The sequence below is a fragment of the Diceros bicornis genome, chromosome 5, assembly GCF_020826845.1.
Source record: "Diceros bicornis minor isolate mBicDic1 chromosome 5, mDicBic1.mat.cur, whole genome shotgun sequence".
Lineage (NCBI taxonomy): Eukaryota > Metazoa > Chordata > Mammalia > Perissodactyla > Rhinocerotidae > Diceros > Diceros bicornis.
The window spans coordinates 47,507,169-47,530,873 of NC_080744.1; the positions used below are offsets into that span (position 1 = coordinate 47,507,169).

Genomic DNA, 23,705 nt, shown 5'->3' on the forward strand with positions numbered 1-23,705 from the left:
TAGAGCTTCTGAACACCTCAGGACTGTCCTTCACTCAACAAGGAGACTGCAGGCATGCTTTGATCAGTGGTAAGGGAGGAAGAAAAACCTGAATCAGCAACATTTTCTTCCTTAATTTGGTATAAAGGTCCTTCTCATTATTACAACTTACTAATATGCTAACTTCCAACCTTAAACGTTTTCTGAATCAGGTTTGCTAAATGCTGTAAAGAATAGCTACCCTTCATACAATACTAGGCTTGTTGTTGTTGTTTTTAGTACGTCGTCATAAGGGTACATGCACATTCTACCAACCCGTAGAGGCAAAACTCAGCATAACGCTCAGCTTGGATCAGACTCAAATTCTACACAGAGATTCTCTGTACTGTTCTCAATGTGTTAACAACTGCCTGGAAAGCAGAAATGACTAGTAATTACTGCAGTGTGCTTTTTACTTGAAATGTTTATAAAAATAAAGCCCCAGTGTTTAAGTCTATAGAATGTCAAGAATTCTATTAGGGATGTTAAAAGCATTGGGCAAAACCCTGGTTTTCAGCGTGCCGTCCGCCCCACAGGAGAAGATCCGGTTGCCCTGGACGATGTCAATCTGCATGACTCCAGCCCCGAGGTTTCTGAATATGGACTGTTTAGCATGCTCGCTTTTAAATGAATGAATTAGGCCATGGCCTGTCAATCTCCAAACCTAGTTTAAAAAAAAAAAGAAAAAAAAGCATAAGTCATGAAAAAAAGAGAAGAAGAGACCAAAAGCAAAAACACGACCTTTACTGCTGTTCCCCTGACCCAACTGATCTCCTTCAAGCCCACTCTCCCAGCCACTGTGCCAGTCCTAGCAGCTTATCTAACTGGAAATGAGACCATTCTCCCGACTCACTTACTGTCCATACACTTCACTGCCCCTTCCTTCACATTCCTGTCTTCACGGCCTCTTGTAGTTTCTTATTAACCATATATATCCCACTCTAATTCAATTAAACATGTTCCTAATGCTAAGCTAGGTCCTGGTCAATATAAGACAAGAACAGTACCACCTCACTTATCTGGAAACCTCACCTCAACTAGGCAAAACAGAGCTGGGTACTGGGGCCAGGGTGGGGGAGAGGGGAGAAGGTTCTGAGGAGCCAAGCTGATGTCATCGAGAAAGACATGCATTAATTAAACTCATACACTTTACTCAAAACAGAGTTCTTCAAAGCTTTTTAAGGACCTGAGCGTCTAATGAGCTTGATTATTTGGTTTTCCAGACGATAACAGTTTAGAAAGAACCACACAGAAGTGAGGGAGGAAGGGTGCCTAGAGACATTCAACAGATCGACAAAGCTTCATTTTATGCCCTCATTTCAAAGAGTGTAGTTGGTTTTTTAATTTTGGGTGTTTTTTTATTTTGTTTTTTTTTTTTCCCAATAAGTCTTGACAGCAGATAATTTTTAGCACATTGTCACCTCTTGTACTGACTCACCTTTATGTTACCTTCTGCTGAACCTGTAGTGAAATATTCCTCACAGGGATCCAGAGCCAGAGCCTTAATAGCTGAGTCGTGCGCCTGGAACGTGTGAAGGAGCTGTCTCTGCCTGATGTCGAAGACGCAGACGTATCCTTTCCGACCACCAGAGATCAGGAGTTGCTGTTTTGGCGCATACTGAAGTACCGTGGCACCATGATCATGGCAGGTGAAACCTGAAGAACAAAGACAGCAAGAGCCTTCCCTAAACAATTTCTATCTTGGCAATTCTGATAATGCTTAAATGCACATTTAAATAATATAGCAATGACACTTTTTTCATTTTAATTTCTGTAATCATTTGATCAAAGCATTAAAAAAGATGACAAACAGTGACAGAAAAAAATATTCTCACCCATAATCTCAATATGAAAACACATACATAGGAAGGTTAAACCTTAAGCCCAAAGTTATGCTGCCTCAAAGAGGTATGTAGAAGCAAAAGTCAGAGGAGACCACCTTCTCAGTGAGACACTCAGCCACCACATTAATGCCCACCCATGACAAGTATTCACCCTATCCTCATTCCTGCCCACACATACAGGCTCATCGAAAGTTCTTCTCAGGTAAGTAACCGAAACTCAACTACACTAGTGTAAAAATGACCAGCTACAAGTTGAGTTATCCCTTCCAGGTTTCTCTGCGTTTAATACAGTTAAGGCCTTTAAAGTATGATGTGGCAAATCTTTAAGAGATGTTAATGGGTATTTACAGAAAAAATTTTGAAATCAAGTAAAACTAGGAAACAACTACACCTTTCAAATGCATATCAGCATAGTAAAAGAGGAAGAAATATTACTGCCAAAAAATCCACCTTTCTTTGTTTAACCCAAACTTATTGGAGCATGGAGCACTCTTTTGGCAGCATTATGTGCAAAAGAGATCTTTAGGACACCAATTTGGATAATACTGTCTTACACAGAAGGAATAATATTTAAATGATATTGTTCATATTTCTAGTTCTTATCATAAGGTTAACTTTTATTTTATGGTTAGGTTTAATTCTTTAAAATATCTCATTTCTTTTGAGCTCAATTAATACTTTGCAACTAATTCCTTAAACCCTTGTTAGTATCACCACTCTTCATGCCACATTTTCTGAATAGAATACAACATAACGACTATTCTAGGCTGGCTGGATTTCTATCACCATACATATTTACCTCAGCAAGGTAGCCAGACATTCTAGGTCACTTTTCGAATTTTATTCATTTTAAATATTTCTCCATTTTCAACCAATGAATAAACACTCACTGGGTTCACTGATTAAAAGAAAATTGCAGGAAAGCATTCCTTCAGAGTCTAAAAATCAAAGACCTTAACTCACGTACCATGAATGAGGCTATTTCCAGGTGATATCAATGTGTCCCAGAGGCATACATTTCTCATAAAGAAACAATAAAATACATCATAAACAATTAGTGTTCGTAGTCATCACTAGGGGTAAATTGTGTCTTCAAACAAAATATTTTTAGTTATTGAATCTTATCTTTTTTGTTCACTCACATTTATAAAGCAGTGATTCTCAACTAGAATGAAGTTAGGCTGGGACTGGGGGTGTATTTCTAAGAGTATATCTTTTTCACACTACACAGTTCTGTCTCACATGGTCCCCCCTGTCTCCACCTCCCCTCATCCTCCAGCCCCATCTCTTCCAGTACCACTCCAGGGAAACTGAGACCTGACTTCCTGAGGAGAGGGATGTTTCTATACCCCTAGGGTTAAGCACTGTAGGGAAATGAGAGACGCTATTCATGGGCATATGTTGTCAATGAAAACAGCATCAAGTCAAAGAAAATGTTGAGAATGATGGTTGCAGAGTGTCAAATGCTTATTAGTTCTCAAGAACCTGACAGTATTAACAGCAATAAAAAAAACCTAAATAGCTTTAACGTAAAAATTACACATGCTTATTGATAAACTACATCAGGAATAATTTTTGTTTTTCTCTTTTTGGTAAGGAAAACTACTCTAAGAATTATGTAACAAAGAAAGTTTTTGTATTCCTAGGGTGGAAAAACTACTAAATAGAAATGCATACTTTCTAGCAAGAATATCTATTTGCCTAAAATTTGCTTATTTCTTATTCTGCTTCTCTGTCAACCTACCTATTGTCAGTGGACTGTCCAGACGTGGCAACTAGACTTGAAGAGGTAATAAATGCAAAGTCACTTGTGGCTTTACTATGGCACTGCCAGCTCTATGAGAAACAAAGTGCACGGCTGTTATCTACAAATCCAATAAACTTTGGTACAGTACACAGTTCTAATAACATACTATACACATGAGCTAACAACAGTTTTTAAGAACAGTCTAGAATAAAGAATAAATGATGAGGATTAGCTGTCATTTGCATATTTGGCTGATATCCAATAATTTTTTAAAACTGGAAAGAGTTGGTAAAAACATGGAATTAAAGATTATGTTTTTTTAGATTATGTAACAAAGAAATAGGATACCATGTACATGAACTTAAATAAGCCATTTAATTCTATTAAGGACCCAATCAAACAATTTTAGTGCTAATGACCTCAAATACATTCAATGAACTCTAAATAATAATATAAATCATAATAAACAACAACCCAAGGAGGGAAACTCTTACATGCCCATCTGGTCTTAGACTGCAGTCTGAAGGACTTCAGTCAAATTAACTTTGTAACCTAAATACAAACATCTACCCTCAGGCGAAGAGCTGTAACAATTATAAAAATAAGGTCAAAGGGATCCTGCAAATAACCCTCAGATTTAATTAAGGCTGCCCAAACAGCTCTTAAGTCTATTCCAGCACTGGGGGAAACCATTTACTGAGCCAGGCACAACTTTTATTGTTGGATCAGGTGGATGAATAGGAATTTAGAGGTGAGGACCCAGAAGGAGGATGCCGGAATGTTTTAAAATAAAATAGATATTTTTCTGTTTGGAATTATCATAGTACAGATCTGACTGAAGGCAAAGGATAGATTCAAGATCACTTCCATTTCTGTAAAGACTTTATGGCACAGTCTACAGTGTACTAATTTAAAATATCTTGTCTCATATACATAATTAAGAACATGTATACAGTCTAGAAAAGACTATTAAAATCAAAATATCTCAAGTCAGAAGTTCCACACAGAGGTTCGACCCCTCTCCCTCCGCTAACCAAGTAAAGATATGCTTGTCTTCAGCACCAAGTGTTTCCATATGATTTAGACTAATAAATGAACTGGCCTACTGGGATTAGTTATTTTATAATCTAGTAAGCAGAATTCTGGAGCAAAATGGAATACGTGGAACTTGTTTGATTCTTAATATAGTATCTAAAATGAATCACTACAAAATTCTATCATTAAGAAGTTAGTTTTCAAAATGGATAAAAGTGTAATAAAAATGTATACTATGTAGGACCACACAAAGGGAAAGCCCCTGAAATTTTCCAAATATAATGGTCACCATTCAAGCTGTGAAAGGCACGGTTTTTTGTTTTTTAGGTCATTTCAGTCTAAAAAACTGGGGCAATGATGGGGCTGTGCTGCTGGGCTGTGGTTGCTTAGAGAACGGTCCCTTTCCCAACAGGTCCACCAATGAGATGTGCCGTCTGAACAGACACTTCATAAACAAAGTGGCCTCCGTCCGTGCTCTGGGAGTGCTGAGTGATACTTACCATGTAAGGTTTAGGATTTGATGCAGTTTGGTTTACTTGCCAGATACTCAGAAAACCCTCTCCGTCTGCAACACCACACTGTAAAAATGGCGTAAATATTAAACACTGGTTCTTAGTAGCCATATCACAGGCAAAATCATTTATGGAAAGGAGACCCATTCCAACCCCACTTAACTAACATTCTGCCTACACCTATGTTTCTGTTGCTGTGGTTCCCAGGAAAGTCCAAGCACTATAAACCTCCTGCCACCTTATAAATGCTCTTCCACACCTATTTCATTGTTTTCCTCCAAACTCCTATGATAGAATTTAGTAAGGAACTGGAAGGTTCCTCTCGGGTGCTTGACTGTGCTTACAGGCACCACCAACACACTCAACAGAAACAGAGTTCTTGACCCTCACAGAGTAGTTAGTATCTTTAAGCGGGTGATTAATTAATCCATACAAAATTTTGTGGACTTATGCTTTTATTGGGAGACAAGGGGGTAAATAAAGAGATACCAACAAACTGCCTGCTCAGATTAAATCCAGGGTCAATGAATTTGTTTTTAAGATGCAGTTTTACTGACCATTTACTCATAAATATCCACAATTATTTTCAGATGAATTTTGCAGTAACCCTCAAGAACTAACCTTGTTGCCTTGTGAATTAAAATATAATCTGGTAACTCTTGCATTGCCGGCCTGGCGGAAACAGACTATTTGCTGAGGTCGTGTCCATTCAAACATTCGTACACTGCCATCCTGAGCACCTGTAAGATCTGAAATACAAAAGAAAAAGCAGAAAATAAGAAATGAAAAAGCTAAAGAAAGAGTTCCAATATTTCCATTCTACGAATCAACTTCAAAATGACAGAGATCCTCAGATCATAAATAAAATACTTACAGTATTGATGGACTGGGTGTGAGGTCATTCTCTTAACATTATGTAGATTTCTTTTCATAAGCTTTAAAAGAAGATAATAAAAAACAAATTTATTTTGTGCATCACAGAAGAGTTGAGGAAACATATGCCCAGGCCTATTCTAATTCTGATAACATTTATTCTCTTACAACTGAATTATTACTGAAACAAACCCTGCTGTGGATTTTGTGAACATAACATACAGCATTTGTCTGAACAGGGTGCAGAAGCAGAGTCCCTTATTGGTGCAGCCCTGGCCTCTGTGGTATGTGAGGATATCAAGCAGCTTCATCTAGGGATAACGGGAACTCTCCTCCAAGTGCCCCTCCCTGAGGACAATCAGGAGTATCTCCAGATTTTTCAGAGCAGAACATGAGAATGGGACCCCCTTAACTACGGTGACTACCGTTACTGAAGCACTTTGAAAACACCTACAGTAGACATGAATTCCTCTTTGACTCTGCTTTACCACTCTGTGCCTCTCAGTTTGCTCATCTATAAAATGATAATGGGGGAAAATAATAGCACCTACCACCTAGAGTTGTTGTGAGAAAAAGCATGCACCCAACATGAAGAAACTCACAGTCTATTAGCTATTATTATTACGGTGTAGTAACTGGTCACTGCCCCTGACCTTTAGGGTCATTCCTCTGTCAAAGTGATTTCAACTTATTTTTGCGGGAGTCATCTCCAGAAACCATACCTAATAGTAAATAACATACCACACTAGCTCCAGTGCTGGTCTGTCCACTGCCCAGCCACGGTAGAGATGAAGGTGGATGCACCTGACTTGTTGAATAGGACGTTGCACCGGGCTGATAAAGAGTTGTAGTGGAACCACGATAATCAATATCATCTGAACTGTGAAAAACATTCGTGTGTTACTGTGAAAGTTCCATTTTCTCTTAACACAAATTCCAATTACAGAGCTTCTTATGTACCCACAAAAGTCTTTATTTAAAAAAAAATTAATATCCATGAGAAAAATTTAAGTACAAGTTTTAATCATAGCCAATTTTAGTACTGGTTAACTTTTTCCTTTGGGCAAAATATAAATTTAGTCTAATGTTGTTCGGGGGCAATTTTATTGCTGCACAAGTGGGAACAAATATTTGTTTTAAAGGATTTAACACAGATTTTCTTTTTATCACGTATAGAAAAAGATTATATGTTCTCTTCAAGTACAGATATACCATGTAACAAATTCATATATTTTAAAGAAATCTGAGTTTAAAGATTTCTTAAAGTAAGGTACTAATTATCATCACATAAAAATGTTAAACATCTACTCTGAAGTATGATACTGAAACCTAGTTATATTATATATGAACAAAATAGAAAATGCAGCAGAACAAGGAGAGAGGGAGGCTAGCATGGCACCACTCCCAAGAACATAAAATTCCCAAGAGTCTGGAGAAAAGCAAGAGGGAGGGCAAATGTGGAGGAGAAACCCCAAAACAGGGAAGTGTTGCAAAACACTCTTGGTGCAGTGTCCACAGCTTTATGAAAAGCTACGTTATCTACACTTTTATCTGTAAGAAAGGTATACTTATGGGGTGATAAGAAGAAACACTGAAAATTACTCAGTAAACACGACTCAGTCTAATTAATACATTGGTGTATTCTGCTTTTTGTTCTAATTATCCCGATCAATATTTACTGACGAGTGTGTAATACCTGACATTTCTTCAGGGTTAAATGTCAAAGTGGCAGTTGTTAACCTTAGGCTTTCGTTTTAGAGATTATTCTGACTCAAACACTACGAATAGTTCAGGGTCTAATGGAGGAAGTCTGAGTAATTTGTTCACTGATGTAAGCAGAGCCCTTTATTGGCAGCTAAACCAATTACGTTTATCTCACACCCAGATGAAGGGAGAGAGATACGTATATACTTTTCAAGATCATTCAAATCACGTGCCTACCCATTTAGTGGGTTCTTTTTGAAGAAAACTGCATTTATAATTGACTACATAAGATAAACAAACCTTTTGGACTCTCTGTCATATTCTTCTCCAATCCATATATATGACTGACAGGCCAACAGAGAAGTAACGTCGAGTTCTTGCACATCATGTGTTGAAGCCAAAACAATTTCATTACAGTTTGCCTGTAAAGCAAAGGCAGAGTCAATAATTTAAGCAGTTTCACTAAAAAGAAGTACAGTCTTTATAATGGCTAAAGCTTTTACCTTATTAACGGCAAATGCCATGATCATATCCGACTCCTTATGGATGATTTTTGCCTTTCCACCTGGATAGCCCAGATCAGCTTCTACCTACAAAACATTCGTCCATAGTTTTAGTTGTTGCAGCATAGCTCCATGTAGACACGTGTACATCCCACAAAATATAAAAGAAGGATAAGAAGAAAATGTAGCAGCAGCAGCGAGAAAAAAGGTACCAGTAATTTTAGTGTGTTGACAACTAGCTTTGGAATTAGCTTAAATTCTCTGATGCCCTGTAATCACCCCAATTATAAAGATTTCCACTGTGACTGTATGATACTGATTAACTGTCACAAAAGATAGCTAACATAGTTTTCATTAGTATTTAAAACAGAAATGTGTCTCTTTATTTCTTCCAGAAGTGTGCAAAGATACCGCAGTAAGAATGTGTATACATTAAGAAGCACAGAGTGGAGGAAAAAAGCATAAAGAGACAAAGGAGATATGTAAGAAATAAAACATTTTTAAATAAGGTGATGAGATAGGAATAAGGAGAAGCTGGAAAGAAGGACAGTTAGAAAGGAATGGAGGGGCTGGCCCCGTGGCTTAGCGGTTAGGTGCGCGCGCTCCGCTACTGATGGCCTGGGTTTGGATCCCGGGCGTGCACTGATGCACCGCTTCTCCAGCCATGCTGAGGCCACGTCCCACATACAGCAACTAGAAGGATGTGCAACTATGACATACAACTATCTACTGGGGCTTTGGGGAAAAAAAAGGGAGGAGGATTGGCAATAGAGGTTAGCTCAGGGCTGATCTTCCTCAGCAAAAAGAGGAGGATTAGCACGGATGTTAGCTCAGAGCTGATCTTCCTCACACACACAAAACAGAAAGGAATGGAGGTTGATGAGAGGAAGGTGCAATGGCTTAGGGTCAAAGGTGACGGGAAAGAAGAAGAGGCAGAATCAAGAAGGAGGAAAGATAGAACAACTATGTTTAAGAACAGATTAGAAAAAGGGACGGAAGTGAGGATGGAACAGGAAGAAAGAGAAGAACCAACAGCAAGGAAGAGCAAGCCAGACACAGTGGAGCATCTCCTACCCTACGCCACTGAGGTGTGTGGGAGCAATGAGGTCCAATTAGTTAGCCAGTTGGGCAGGTCATGGTTAGTATTAGAGATGAAGGGTTAGCTCCTTGAACTTTAAAGAATGAGCTAAATGCAAGAACTTGGAATACTACCTTGATGTGGCAATCTTCTGCTACGCAGTTTTGTTTGACCTGTTCCACATGTTCTTCTACAGACTAAGTAACACCACACCGTCACAAACACAAAACACATGCATGAAACAAAATTATAAAGAGAACAAAAAATTTCAAATTGAAATGGTCACTCCATCACTTAAAGATGGTAAAAATGAATTTGCAAGCTTTCCTTTTAAAAGCACAAGGTCAAGACAGAAATTATTAAACTAAGTAAAACATGATATCATCAGATAAACACAAGGCAGAGCAAAACAGGCAAAATTAAAGTTAATATGGCTATTACACCCATAAAACCTATTTCAAAATAAAAATTAGTTATCCGTATACCAGTTACGTAACTCTCTAAGAACCTACTTGTAGGAGCAGATGCAGTCCATACTATATAGATTCCTATCCTATAGGGGTTTTCAAATATAAATTAAAACTACTTATTTCTAAACATAGATTCAAAGTACTGATAATTATTTCATTCTTACTCATAAGGAATATATCCATGAAGAAAGAGTCAGGGATTAGAAATCACAGCAACCATTTACCACAATCATAGATTTTTCTCCTTATAAGTAAATACACGTTTGATAAAATGAGGCATGGAAAAGAAATCACAGAAATAACTTGCTCCTGGCTGATGACAGGGTCATTTGGGATGGCTACAATCAGAAGTAATATTTCTGCTCTGCTGCGGAAACCTCTGCAGGTTTGATCAGAGCAATACACTCCTAATATCTCCTGAAGTGACTGCTTCACTTTCAGCCAATACGCCAGATTCTCTGACCTTGCCCTCAGCGACTGCCCCAGGCCACTCTGCTGACAGTGAAGGAATGTACCTGTGTGCTGGGCCAACTCAGCAAGAGCCACGCTGCTCAAGAACCCATCTGCCTTTCATCAAGAAGCTGAGTTCGCCACGTTTATCAATTTCACAAAAATTTGTTTTGTGGAATGTTCTTCTTTAACATATTCAATGAATAAAAATATACTCATGAATATATCTAAAATTTCAGCATCTCTCAGGAAATTTTTCTTTTTTTAAGTAGGTTTTAAAAAATTAGCCAAATTTTAGCATTTTTAGGATTAGTCTCCAATTTTACTAACTAATCCATTCACTCTATTTACCAAATTTATTGATTACCAAAATCCTGTTTAACAATTTAAAAGATAAACCACGCTTACTGGATAGGTAGTTTTAACAAATATTGCATATTTCTGAGCTTAGTGACCAGTTTTTATTTTGTCTTAACAGCTCTGATGTTTTTTTCATAATATTTTTCCTTAATGAAAACAATTTTTCAGCAGATCTGTGCTATTCAGTATAGTAGCTACTAATCATGTGACTATTTAAATTTAAATTTAAACTAAAAATTCAATTCCTCAGTCTCACTAGCCACATTTCAAGTGCTCAGTAACCACATGTGGCTGGTGACTACTATATAGTACAGAACAGATAGAAATTTCCATTATGATAGAAAGTGCTATTGGACAAGACAGCAATTTCATTCAATGGTTTAAAACTCAAAAAGTACAAAAGGGAACATGACATAAATTCTTCCTCCCATCCAAACTTCCAGCCATGTACTTCCCTTCCCTGGAGCCAACCAATGCTTACACAGCACTTTAAGAAACAGTTTATCTCTGTCCCACCTCCCCTGTTCATGGAGACCCTCTGGTGGTAGAAAGACAGAAGAGAACACATAGCTTGGGCTGCTGATCCCAAGAGTGCAGAGACTGAGGGGCAGAAAGAGGGAGAGGTTTTGTGAAGGAAGAAAGAAACCCAAGAGGAGAGACAAGATTCTGAAAGGTAAGACAAGAGTCTGAGAGTCCAAGCAGCCTGGATACCTTGCTTCCCACAGCACTCTGAGGCTCTGACCATCCCACCAAATCACACTGCTACAAACCTCATGAATAACTAAAGCATATTTTCAATAAATCATTATATTTAAAAATTTGAAGAACACTCAGAAAATTGCTCCTTTAATGAACTGGCTTTCTGTGAATAACAGAGCCCTAATTGAGCAAGTAACTCATTTTAAATCTATAGATTCTGTATCTTATTTTATGGAATTTGGACTCAGCACCACTATAAGAAATGCTGTGAATAGATTAAATGAAAGAGGGAAAGAATTTGGCTCTGTGATATCCCTAACAAACCCTACAACAACACAATTTCAATATCATCAGGGTCTTCGTTATCCAGAAAAAGCTAAGACTCAAAAGAATCTCTATAGCTCATTCCCCTACCTCCTCATTTAAGTACATAATTTTTAAATCCATAGAGAAAATGAATGACTGTTCACAAGGGCTGACCACAATTCCCATCCAGGTCAGTAGGTGACTAGTGAAAAGAATGCGTCTGGTAGGTTCTGCTGAGAAGCAGTTCTATATTTTACCTTGGGAAATTGAGCCAGGTAGACTGTCCCTCTCAGTTGTCACTTTTCTAAGTGAAATATAATTCTTTTTTTTTTCTCTTAGATTTTCTTTGCCAAATCTTTAGTCACATCTGACACTCTACTCTGAACTCTCTCCAAACTGCACTTTACCTCATTAAATAGCAAAATGGACTAAAATGCTCATATAAAAGATCTGTGTACCCCTCATTTTATAAGAAAGAGATCATTTTAAGTTCTAAGGTGCCAGTCTCCAAAATTCCTGATTCCTCTTGAACGCTGTATGGCATTAAATTACTAATTTAGACTTAGCCTAAAAATGATCATATAGTATAGAATCTCTGTCTCCCTTTGTAAAAGCAATCTTCCTTCATCTCGTATTTCATATTTCTGTAGTTTATTTCTCTCTCACAAAATTATTCTGAATTTGTTGCTTCTAAAGTTTATCCTGTTCATTTCTAAATGCTAAATAAATAAAATGCTTTTAAAGTTGTATTTTCCATTAAATGATACTCAGAAAATCATAATATAGAGTACACTCATTTATATATTAAATTCCCCAAACCATACATCACAATGTTTATTACATGTGATAGCCCAATGGCAAATATAAAGGAAGTACCAACTTTCACTTGATTATACATGATTTGTCAAGGGACCTATGTTGTTTCATTGTCATAAAATGAAAACTGTTAAGTTTTCATCTTAAAAAGAAATTCACTGTAGTTTGGTAAACTATTACCCATAATGTATGAAAGATAACAAATAAGGTCTAACCAAAAAGTAAATTTCAAAATAAGTCAAGCACTGACTTCATTAGAAATGTTAAAGAAAACGTAACAAATATTAAAACAGAAAATGTTTTTTTCAAAATACCTCACTCTGCTTTCTTTTCTTAGTGAAAATATATCTAATAAATGTCTCTTGAAGAACTTCTTGTTTAACAAGGAAATGCCAAAGTCGTTTGACTGGAAGTGCAGAAGAATCCCGGGATCTATTAAAAAAATTAATATATTACACTATTTTAGTCTACAGAAAATGTGTTTCGTATTTGCAGATACTTTTTTTTAAAACCTTCATTATCTATTGCAAAGAAGATACAGCACTAAGTACAATAAAATTTTAAAATTTACTTCACTTTTAATTTTTAGTTCTTCTAAAAATCATCCCTTCATGGAGCAACTACTTCTTTAATTACAGGTTCTCTGAATGACCAGGTTGAGCTGAGAGTCTAATGAATCTATTATTATTCTCTTTTTAAATTATGCTGTAAGCTGGTTCTGTTGGTTTCAACATATCAACAATGATTATAAAGCCACAGATTTCATTTTCAACAGCCTAACAAGCTTAAAAAGTCTTGCTCTTTCAAGCTTATAAGCGATACTCTTAATCATGGACAGCGGCCTCAAAAAAGCACGCTGCTTATCAAAAGGGACAAGATGGGCAGGTAGAAGAACAAAACATCAATGAAAAACTTTAATGTGTTTATGTTAAATTACTGCCAAAAGGTCAGTAAGCATCTTGTTTGCATATGTAGATTATTACCCCAGAATATTTCTGTAAGAGTTCTTAAAATAACAATAAAGGTTTTTTTCTGATTACACAAGTAATATGATGTCTATTGAATTATAGGTAATACTGGAAAAAACAATTTCCTATCCAGATTTATGATGTTTTCCTTAACGTATACTGCTAGAAATAGGATTGAAGGTTCAAAATTATCAATGTTTTAAAAGCTATTGGCATATTTTGCCAAACTATCTTCCAGAAAGGTTAAAATATGCTACACTCTCATCAGCATTATAAGAGTGTTCTTACTTGAATGGAGTATTTTCTGGTTCTAGCATTGCTTTATTTCGAAGAATAGCTGGTCCAGCTCCTACTGAAAGGTCGGTTGGATATGTGTTGATATAGTTAGGGGGAGGACCTTCAAATTGATCCATTTTCTCTTGCAAGATCTGTTCCCAATTCTCCAAGTTTTTAATCACAGCGATACCTAACGGTGATGTTACAGGCAACTCTACAAGGTGAGAGAATATGTTATTTTATTTTGATAAAAAATGTTGATCATCATCCACATATTTACAAAATCCGAATTCTTAGAGCTAAAACCTCTGAAAATACAAATAAATCTGAAAATGTTAATCTAATACCATTTGGATTCTTAATGCTTTCAACAAAACAGAAGGCCAGCTCTCTAAAACAAGCTGAGGAAATGTCTGGCTTCTCCAGTCTAGTTTCCTGCTTTTCCTTTCAACCTCCTAGGTAGACAGTAATTCTTGCTATGAATTAAAAGCATGGACTGAAGCCTAAAATAAACAAGATCTCATAAAACCTCCAATACATTATTTTTTAAATACAAAATGCTCTTTTATATAGATGTTTGTGAAGAGAAACATTATGGTAATTTATTATATTAATAACATTAATTTTCAAATTCCAAACTTACCAGAGAATTCCAATCCAGCAATGGGAAAGAAATTCTTGACATTGTGAAGTACTAGCTTAACCATTGTCAAATGCAAAAGAGCCCAGCTGTTCAACGGAGACAAAAAAAAAAAATTCTCCTTAATTAAAAAATAAAATCATGAGAGAAATAATAGTAACGATCTCTGTCAATTGTTTAGCTCAATCTCCAACCTAGAAAAAAAGCTGTTTTTTTCCTAACAACTTACTATATATACAAAAATGGCAGCTTTATAGTCTCTGAAAAGAAAAGGTAATGCAACAATATATCACACTTGCCATATCTGAAAATTACCTAATGGAAAAAGATTTACCACATAGTCACACAGAATCTAAGAAATAGCACATCAATAAATTATATATTAAGTTCTAATAGCACATCAATAAATTACATATTTTTTCTCACAAAAATTTTTGTGTTTACATTCTGCATGTATGCTATTCTTTGAAACTGACATGAAAGAAATACTCTACTGTCTAGAAATTTACCTCAAAGGTACAGAATTTCTAACTTGAAAACATAAGTCAGTTCTTGTATAAATTCATGATAATAATGTTACCTAAAACTAGTAACACCAGGATTTTCTACAAAAAAAAAAAAAAGGCAAAAAGAAAAAGAGAAAAGCCCTATTTACCTATAGGAATTTGGATCTTGGTGCTCCTGTATTTGTGTACCCGAAAAAAAAGCATCATCTTCTTCTTCATCACTATGAATGCTTTCATCAGAATCATATATAACACCACTCTCAGACAAAGGGAGAAACGGCTGCAATAAAAGGTAGTTATTTTTTAAATATATAATTGGGTTATTTTTGTCCTATCTTAATATTGAACATTTTAAATGGTGTCAGTCTAAACAAAAATTCTCTTTCGCAAATGATACTACATCTAGAAAAGTCAAGAAAACCAGGTAAAACTCTCAGATTCAATAAAATAATTGAGTAGCTAGATAAAAGATACTTTTAAAAATCAGTAGTCTTTTTCTTATATATCAACAGAACTAGTTAGAAAAGTCTAAAGAAAAAAGAAACATTGAAAACCATAAAATACCAAAGGAAAAGACTTTGAGAAAACTGTGAAGAGAGTTGTAAGTGATGGAAATTAAAAATCCTCTAAAAGCTATATAAGGAGACTGACACATGTAAAAACCATAATTCTTTACAAGTTAATTTATAGGTTTTAAATAATTGCAATAAACATCCCTATGGAGATTTCTTTTCCTTTTTTGACACTTGATAATGATTCTAAAGTTCATACGGAGAAAAAATAGATAAGATTAGACAAGAAATATTTTTAAAGTGAAAGGTACCATTTCTTAGTAGATATTAAAATAAGTAATCAAAAGAAGTACAGTCTAGCAATTGATCGATAGAAAAATATAGTCCAAAAAAGAAATTAACCTATGACAAAGATAACATCATAAGTCAGTGGGAAGAAAAGAAGAAGTAGTTAGCTAAGTGTAGGGATAGAACGTAAAGAGGGCGACACAGTCTGATCCTCCCTTTATTCCAGATAAACAAGATAGTTAAAAGTTAAGAAGAAGGAAGAAGAACAGGAGGCATAAACAGAGAAGGAAGAGATAAAATAAAAGTAAACACTTATTAGTGGAAAAGACTTTCCCTGCTTAAAAACAATGTAACAAGTCATAAAGAAAAGTATGAATAGATATGACTAAATAGACTTTTAAAAACTTCTGTATGTCGAAAAATCATAAGCAAAATTAAAAAGCAAATAACCAACTGGAAAAAGCGTCGCAAGTAAGATACATTGATGATATATCCTTAATAAATAGTCCACAAAAAGTAAGGAAAAACACTACAATCCCAATAGATAATTTAGTTAAGAATATAAACAGTCAATTCCTCAAAGTAAAAACTCAAATGGCAATAAGATTATTAAAATTTTTGATGTCACTAATAGGAAATAAAAATTATTTAATCTATCACATTAACAAGAATGAAAAAGGACTACTTAATGTCAATGAGGGCAAAGTCAGATGCACTCTCTCACCATTCTCAAGAAAGTATAAATCAGTAATCTGGAAAGTAATCTGTAGATATGTATCAAAAACCTTATTTCAGTTTAGACCCTTTGACTCAGTACTTCTTAATGAAATAATGAGAACATGAACAAAGCTTATCTAAAAAGATATTAATCTCAGCATTATTTACAACAATGAAAAAAGAAATACAGCAAATATTGGATAGGCAAATTATTATGTAAACTATAGTACATTCATCAAACTGAATAGTTATTTGGTCATTTGAAATGATACTTATTCAGAAACAATGATCAATCCAGTAACAGTGAGCACCCCTACACCCAACTGTGGTTTCTAAATATCATTTATTTCCCACAAAAAGGAACCAGGTTCTTTGGAGAAATGGTTGTTCCCAGTCTAGGGCAGGAAATGTATAAGATTAGCCTAGAGTAACAAACTAAAAGGAAGGAAAGGCAATGCCTACTGAAATACTTCTCAAAAAGATTCAGGAGCCAAGTGGAAGAGGCTCTCACTGGCAAAGAAGGGATAATCTGAGAATCCATAGAATAATAACTGCAATGGATTAAAACACATAAAATATGCTTAAATTCATAAGATCATGACAAAACTAATAACAAAACTCACTGGCCTTCTCTGAAGGATAGTAGAGAATCAACTTATCACTTTGAAAACTGGTACATAAAGGCAAAGAAGAAAGCATTTACCCTGTCTTTCTCATTCAAAATGTACGTCAGCGTAACCAAATAAACTGATGCAGGGAAGCATTCCAGCAAAGAAATGAAGAATGAATGAGTGGATACTATTACATTTTTAAACTCCCATTGAAATAATGGGTTTAGGCAAAGATCATCAACTAACATCACAAACAGAGTGCTTCCTGATGGAAATACAAAAACCACTCAGGAAGTAATCCTGCCCTCCTCTTTCCCTATCCAGTCAGAATGGAAGCTGATAAAGCCTCTAGATTTAACTTTCACTTTACAGGAAATACAGGAACCAGAAGAACATGTTCAGAAGAACAAAACGGGGGTGCCATCAGCAAAACCCGTTGAGCAATTCTACAGGACAAATTCTTTGGGGGCAAAAAAAGGGTAAATTTAAAAAAGAGAGAGAGAGGAAGAACATATAGATTAAAAGAGACTTAAGACATATCAACCAATTGCAACATATGAATATTATTTTGGATTCTGATTTAACAAACTAATTGTTCAAAAACACTGAAGATACAATTGGGAAAATGTGAACACTTTCTGGATACTTGATGATATTAAGGAATTTTACGTGTGTGTGCATGAGTGAGATAATGCTAGTGTGGTTCTGTTCAAAAATCCTTCTTTTTAAAAATAATGAAATATTTATGAATAAAATTTCACGATGTCTGGATTTGCTTCCAAACAATCTGGGGAGTGGGAAGAAGTATAAATGAAGCAAGCTTGTCCATGAATTGATAACGTTTGAAACTGGATGATGATGGATAAGGACTCATATGCTATTATCTCTACTTTTGTATATTCGTATGTTTGAAGTTTTCCATAATAAAGGTGTGTCTTTTTAATGACAGCTATGATACGTTTTTAATAGTGTGAGAAATTGTTGATCTTGTAATGTCAATTGAAAAAATCAAATTTAAACTACATATACTGATCCAGTTACACAGTTTTTAAAATATGAGGATAAAAGAGTGGAAGCAAATTTGCCAAAGTGTTAAAGTTATCTTTGGGTAGAGGAGTGCTTTTTTCCCTTCTTTATAATGTTTTTGCATTTTCCAAATTTTCAAAACTTTATATTAATCCAGGGAGAAACATTTTTTAAAAAAGAAAATTAAGTTGGCACATTATCAATTACAAATCTTATTGTTATCATGCACATTAATGATGCAATGGGCTTTCATAATGACAAAGAAAATTTTCAAATGAGAAAGGTAAGGGGGAACTGCCTAAATATTTTTAAGAGTACTTCATTAATTCCCTGGTTTATTGGCAAAATACCATTACAGTCATGTGCCACATAATGACCTTTCAGTCAACAACGGACACATAAATGATGGTGGTCCCATAAAAGTAGTACCATATGGTCTAGGTGTGTAGTAGGTCATACCATCTAAGTTTCCGTAAGTGCACTCTGTGATGTTCACACCATGACCAAATCGCCTAACGACGCATTTCTCAGAACACATCCCCATCATTAAGCGGCGCGTGACTGTAAACGCAATCCAGTCAGCAGCCTCAGGGACAAGCCTGAATGATCCTGCAAGTAGAAACTAGAATCCTGATAGAGTGTACAATGGAAATCTGCACTCACAATTTGCCTAAGCCAGAGGCCCTCAAACCTCAGCATAGATCAGAATCACCTGGAGGGCTTGTTAAAACACAGATTGTTGGTTCCCACTCCCAGAGTTTCTGAATCAGTAGGTCCGAGGCGGGACCCCAAAATTTGCATTTCCCACAAGTTCCTAGGTGATGCTGATGCTGACGGTTCTGCGGACACACTTTAAGAACCACTAGCATAACCGAACTCTTTAGATAACAAAAACAAAGCTTCAAAACTCACCTTGAAAGACTTTTTAAAGATGAGTTCAGCTTACCAGAAACAGAGTGAGATCAGCAACTCAAGAACTCTAAGATGAGACCTAACAAAAATTTTAAAATGGGAAGAGACATGATGGGAAATATATTCCCTTATGCGCACACACAGCGAGATGACAACAGTGTTAACACATGTAAAGAGAGAAACATTAAGAGAAGGAAGGTGATGACCTTGAAAAAGCAAAGTTCAGAAAAGCAAGTAGTAGCATGCACTCAATACGGTACGAAACGGGACTATCATGCATGTAGTCGCCGCATTCGATACGGTACGAAACGGGACTATAATGCACGTAGTCACCGCATTCGATACGGTACGAAACGGGACTATAATGCGTGTAGTCGCCACGAGTATTCTGAGTCCCAGAGAAGTTTTCTCTGCTTTGGAGAAACAGAGACATGTCATGGGGCCGCACCACGGCCTGATGAAACCCCCACATATCGATCCATCTCCTTCTGCTCTATGCTGACCAAGGGAACTACTGATAATCAGATGAAGGGAACCTAGATGGCAGATACAAGTATTCCAGTCACTAGAATAGGATGATGCTGATTATATGTTAATAAAATGACTTCTGGTTTATCCCCAAATCCCATACAACTTTGTCTCATCCATATCAAGTATCTGATCATCCCTGAATGACTATTCAGTTTCTGGACTTGAGAGATTAAATGTCTCAACTATGGTGATTCAACCCAGAAGCTGCCCCATCATTCCTCTGTGATGCATACATGAGAGTTAATAAAACAGACAGACATAAAGCTCGCATTCCTCACACCCCTTACCTTTGCAACAAAATAATCCCACACACTAAGTTCAGGAGGAATAAACTTTTCTTTGTAAGATGGTCTTTCTGCAGGCACTGGTGGTGGGGTAGCATCTTTTACAGGTCTTCCAGGGACCAGCATTCGCATGTTAAATCTCCTACGGTGTTTATCTATATCTTCAGAGGGTACTGGAGGTGCTGAATAAAGATAGAAGGAAAAACCCCAGCATTTATTTTCCATTATTAATTCTAAGTGCTAACCTTTCTTTTCATCCTACTCTTACCATGCTTTAGTCTGGACTAAATTACTTACATCTGCACTTCTAAACTTTTCTGGTTACTGCATCAGTTTTCTAGCAATCATGGCTGAGATGCAGATGAGGACAGAGTATAAAAGGATATCTTGCCGTGAAGCAGCCTATGTGCTATAGAGAATAAGGATTAAAGTAATTTATATACAATGTATTAATAAATGCTATATTTAGTAAGTAAAGAGAGTGCTTGAGGGATTATTTCTGGCTCTGTTGGTCAAGAAAGAGTCACTGAATACGTAGGATGTAAAGCATGCCTTAAAAAAGAAGGGCAGAAGCTCAATGTGAAAAGAGGAAGGGACAACAGAAACAAATGGCCACAGGTGTGGGGAAATGAGGAGTAAACTACTTTTGCTGGACAGGCGTCAGGGTGGGGAAAAACAAGGACACTCTAGAGTTAGGCCAGGACTAGCCTGTGGATATGAAGCTGGGAGCTTATCCTCCGGCGATTCTCACTAAAACTCCTTGAGCCAGTCACGTGATGAGGTATGGTTTGCCTGATCAATTAGAGAGGAAGATGGAAGAAGAGGACATAAGGGCCTGAACTAGTTTGTTGGGTGGTAAAGAGTGAGAGGAAGGGTTAAGCGTGATGAATACATAAAAGAAATATCAAAAGGATTCAGGAACTAATTGGATAGTGGAGGGCCAGAAAGTAGAAGTCAACTGCTCCTCTCCTAAAACTCTCTATCACAGACAATGATAATTCTATCTCAACTCCTCTTTCTCCCATATCCCACACACAATTCATCAACAAATCCATCAGCATTAACCTCAAACTATATCCAGAATATGACCACTTTTCACTCTGTCCATGACTACCACCCTAGGCTAAACCACCTTTATCTTTTTTTTAATTGAAGTATAGGATTCCGTGGCATTTAGTATATTCACAGTCCTGTGCAACCACCATCTCTATCTAGTTCCAAAGCATTCTCATCACCCCAAATAAAAACCCCACACCCGTTAAGCAGTCACTGCCCATTCCTCCCTCCCCCTAGCCCATGACAACCACCTCTCTGCTTTCTGTCTCTATGGATTTACCTATTCTGGATACTTAACATAACTGGAATCATACAATATGTGACCTTTTTGTATCTGGCTTCTTTCATTTAGCATAGGATTTTCAAGGTTCCTGCTGGTTGTAGCATGTATTAGTACTTTGTTCCTTTTTATGGCTAACACTGCATTGTACGTATATACCACATTTTGCTTATCCTTTCATTCCTGATGGTAACTACAATTATCTTTTAAGTGGACTATGACAGTAGCCTCCCACCTGGGCTCCCTACTTTAATGCTTGTTGCACAGTCCCTTCTCCACACAGCAGCTAGAATGGGTCTTTTGAAAAGCTAAATCAGGTTATGTCACTCCTCTGCTTAAAACTCTCCAGTAGTTTCCCACCTTTCTTTAGAACAACAACTAAAGTCTTTACCATGATCCATGAAATCCTATCTGACCTTTCCCCCAGCTACTTATCTCATCTCTGACCACACTCCCCCGGCTCATGACAGCCATTTCGGCCTCCTTTGTAGTTGTTCCTGGAAAAGGCCAAACTCAGTCCCACCTCAAGACCCTTACACTCACTGCTCCATCTGCCTGGAATTCTCTGGCCCCAGATATTGGTATGGTGTGACTCCCGACTTCCCTAGGACTCTGCTCAAATGCTATCTCAACAGAAATGTGTCTTCTGACCACCCTAACTAAACTGTTCCTATGCTCTTTTCCTCATCACTCTCTTTACACTTACGCTGCTTCATTTTTATCATAGTCCTTATACCGGAAATATTATTTATTTGTTAATTTGTTTATTGTGTGTTTACCTCCACTAGATGGAAGCTTCATGAAGCTAAGGCATTTGTCTGTTTTGTTCACTCTCATATCCCCAAAGCCTAGAACACTGCCTGGCATACAGTAGGTGTTAAATGAATGCAAACATGAATGTGTACTCAGAGGTTTTAAGCATGGATGATTTGATGAATGTATTGCCATGAAAAAATAATAGAAAATTCAGGAAGAGAAAGAAGTGATTTAAAGGGAAAACTTTTAAATTTAAAGTGGATATCTACCGGGGCTTTGGGGGAAAAAAATAAATAAAAAATTAAACATTAAATTTAAAGTGGACTACAACTAGGTAGGAAGATGAAGATAAGAGTCATCCACATACAACGGGAGTGGAAGCAATGGGAGGCGGTAAGATCTCCTACTTTACTTGTCTTACATAGGAACCTCTTCATCTAACTCAAGTGAGGACATTGTCTCCTCACTTACCGTTACCTTTCCTCTATTTCTTTTTTATCCTTCTCAAATCTGTCCTGGTTTATTAAAAAATGTTAAGCTGAAACTACACTTTTTATTCTAACATGAGTTTAGTCATCTACTATCCTAACAAGAGTGATTATACTTTAAACATCACTGATTTTCAAAATAAAAATTCTTAAAACATGAAAAAATCTTTTATTTTAACCTTGGAAATTATTTTCATTTACATACATTATCGGTATCAAATTTTCTTACCTGAAATATTTTCTGATTGCCTTTGAGGTTTCACAACAAGTTTCACACCTCCTCCAAAAACAGCAGCCCACATTCGATTATTTAACGGGTGGGCTGCAAGTCGAAACAATTCATTGGAGGAATTTGTGGCAAGAGCATGTATCAATAAACTTAAGTAAACAGCAACAACAGCTTCACACAATAAAATGTTCAATTTTGGCTGGTCTTCATCTTGGGCTGAACTCAAGAGATTAATAAGTGAGCTCACACCTGTAAGGGTATATAATATCATAAGAAGTGTATCAGCATACAGCTCCAGGAGAAAAAGAATCCAAATTTGCAATTTAACCAAAATTATGAATCTGTATTATACAAAAAATATATATATCCATAATTTGAGCAACAAAATAAATGACAGGAATGGATTATAACCTATAAAATAAAATAAGAATCCATTAGTCTATACTGATATAATAAACGAATGAATAAATAAATAAAAAGGAGAGAAGAGAAAGCTCTTCCTTATAGTACAGTTTCAACTAATAAGTAGAAGGAATGATACAATTAGAAAAATCACCATCTAATAATCTCCACAGTAATATCTGATTCAGGCAAGAATCATCACTGGATGCTAAAATTAGTGGGTAAAAGTATGATATTTTACAGAGTCTCAAACTATCTCTTCAAAAGATACTCATTAATTGCAAAGGAAAAAATAGTAACTTTACAAAGGAGAAATCCGGCAGAAACTACCTTACCAAGTGATCTAAGTTAATAGCACCAGTAAAATGGGACAAACTGACACCATGCACATCTTGATATTCTGCACTGAGAAGGGCACAATATCTTTTGCAGTAGCCGTTCCAAAAATACATAACCTAAATCTAATGTTAAGGAAACATCAGAAAAACAAAAATTGAGGGACATTCTAAAAAATAATTGGCTAGTACACTTCAAAAGTGTCAAAGTCATGAGAGACAAGGAAAGAATGAGGAACTACTCCATATCAGAGGAGACTCATGAGACATTACAACTAAATGTTACATGGAAGACATCTGTGGGACAACTGGTGAAATTTTATCAAGGTCTACAGATTACAGAACAGTAATGTATCAATGTTAAGATGCTGAGTTTGATAATTGTACTGTGGTTATGTAAGAGAATGTCCGTTTTTAGGAAAGACATACTGATATATTTAGATGTAAAAGGGCATCATGTCTGCAACTTCCAA

The 23,705-nt window shown here is 36.2% G+C and overlaps 1 protein-coding gene across 3 annotated transcripts in view; it reads right to left on the reverse strand.

The window, feature by feature from the left end:
- Positions 1–276: 276 nt before the first annotated feature.
- Positions 277–23,705, reverse strand: part of DMXL2 (Dmx like 2) — a 145,244-nt gene continuing 121,815 nt past the window's right edge. For 2 of the 3 annotated variants that reach the window (XM_058541575.1, XM_058541574.1), the window contains exons 28-44: positions 22,496–22,744; positions 19,690–19,868; positions 14,955–15,085; positions 14,303–14,388; positions 13,672–13,873; positions 12,730–12,847; positions 9,449–9,511; positions 8,237–8,323; positions 8,034–8,155; positions 6,771–6,909; positions 6,031–6,091; positions 5,778–5,905; positions 5,145–5,222; positions 3,607–3,698; positions 2,830–2,882; positions 1,457–1,674; positions 277–682 (exon numbers count right to left, since the gene is read on the reverse strand). In XM_058541575.1, the coding sequence (XP_058397558.1) occupies positions 473–682; positions 1,457–1,674; positions 2,830–2,882; positions 3,607–3,698; positions 5,145–5,222; positions 5,778–5,905; positions 6,031–6,091; positions 6,771–6,909; positions 8,034–8,155; positions 8,237–8,323; positions 9,449–9,511; positions 12,730–12,847; positions 13,672–13,873; positions 14,303–14,388; positions 14,955–15,085; positions 19,690–19,868; positions 22,496–22,744 (2,216 nt within the window). In that variant the 3' untranslated portion in view covers positions 277–472. Of the gene's footprint in view, positions 683–1,456; positions 1,675–2,829; positions 2,883–3,606; positions 3,699–5,144; positions 5,223–5,777; positions 5,906–6,030; positions 6,092–6,770; positions 6,910–8,033; positions 8,156–8,236; positions 8,324–9,448; positions 9,512–12,638; positions 12,848–13,671; positions 13,874–14,302; positions 14,389–14,954; positions 15,086–19,689; positions 19,869–22,495; positions 22,745–23,705 lie in introns of those variants that run through there. The other variant, XM_058541576.1, reaches the window with a different exon arrangement.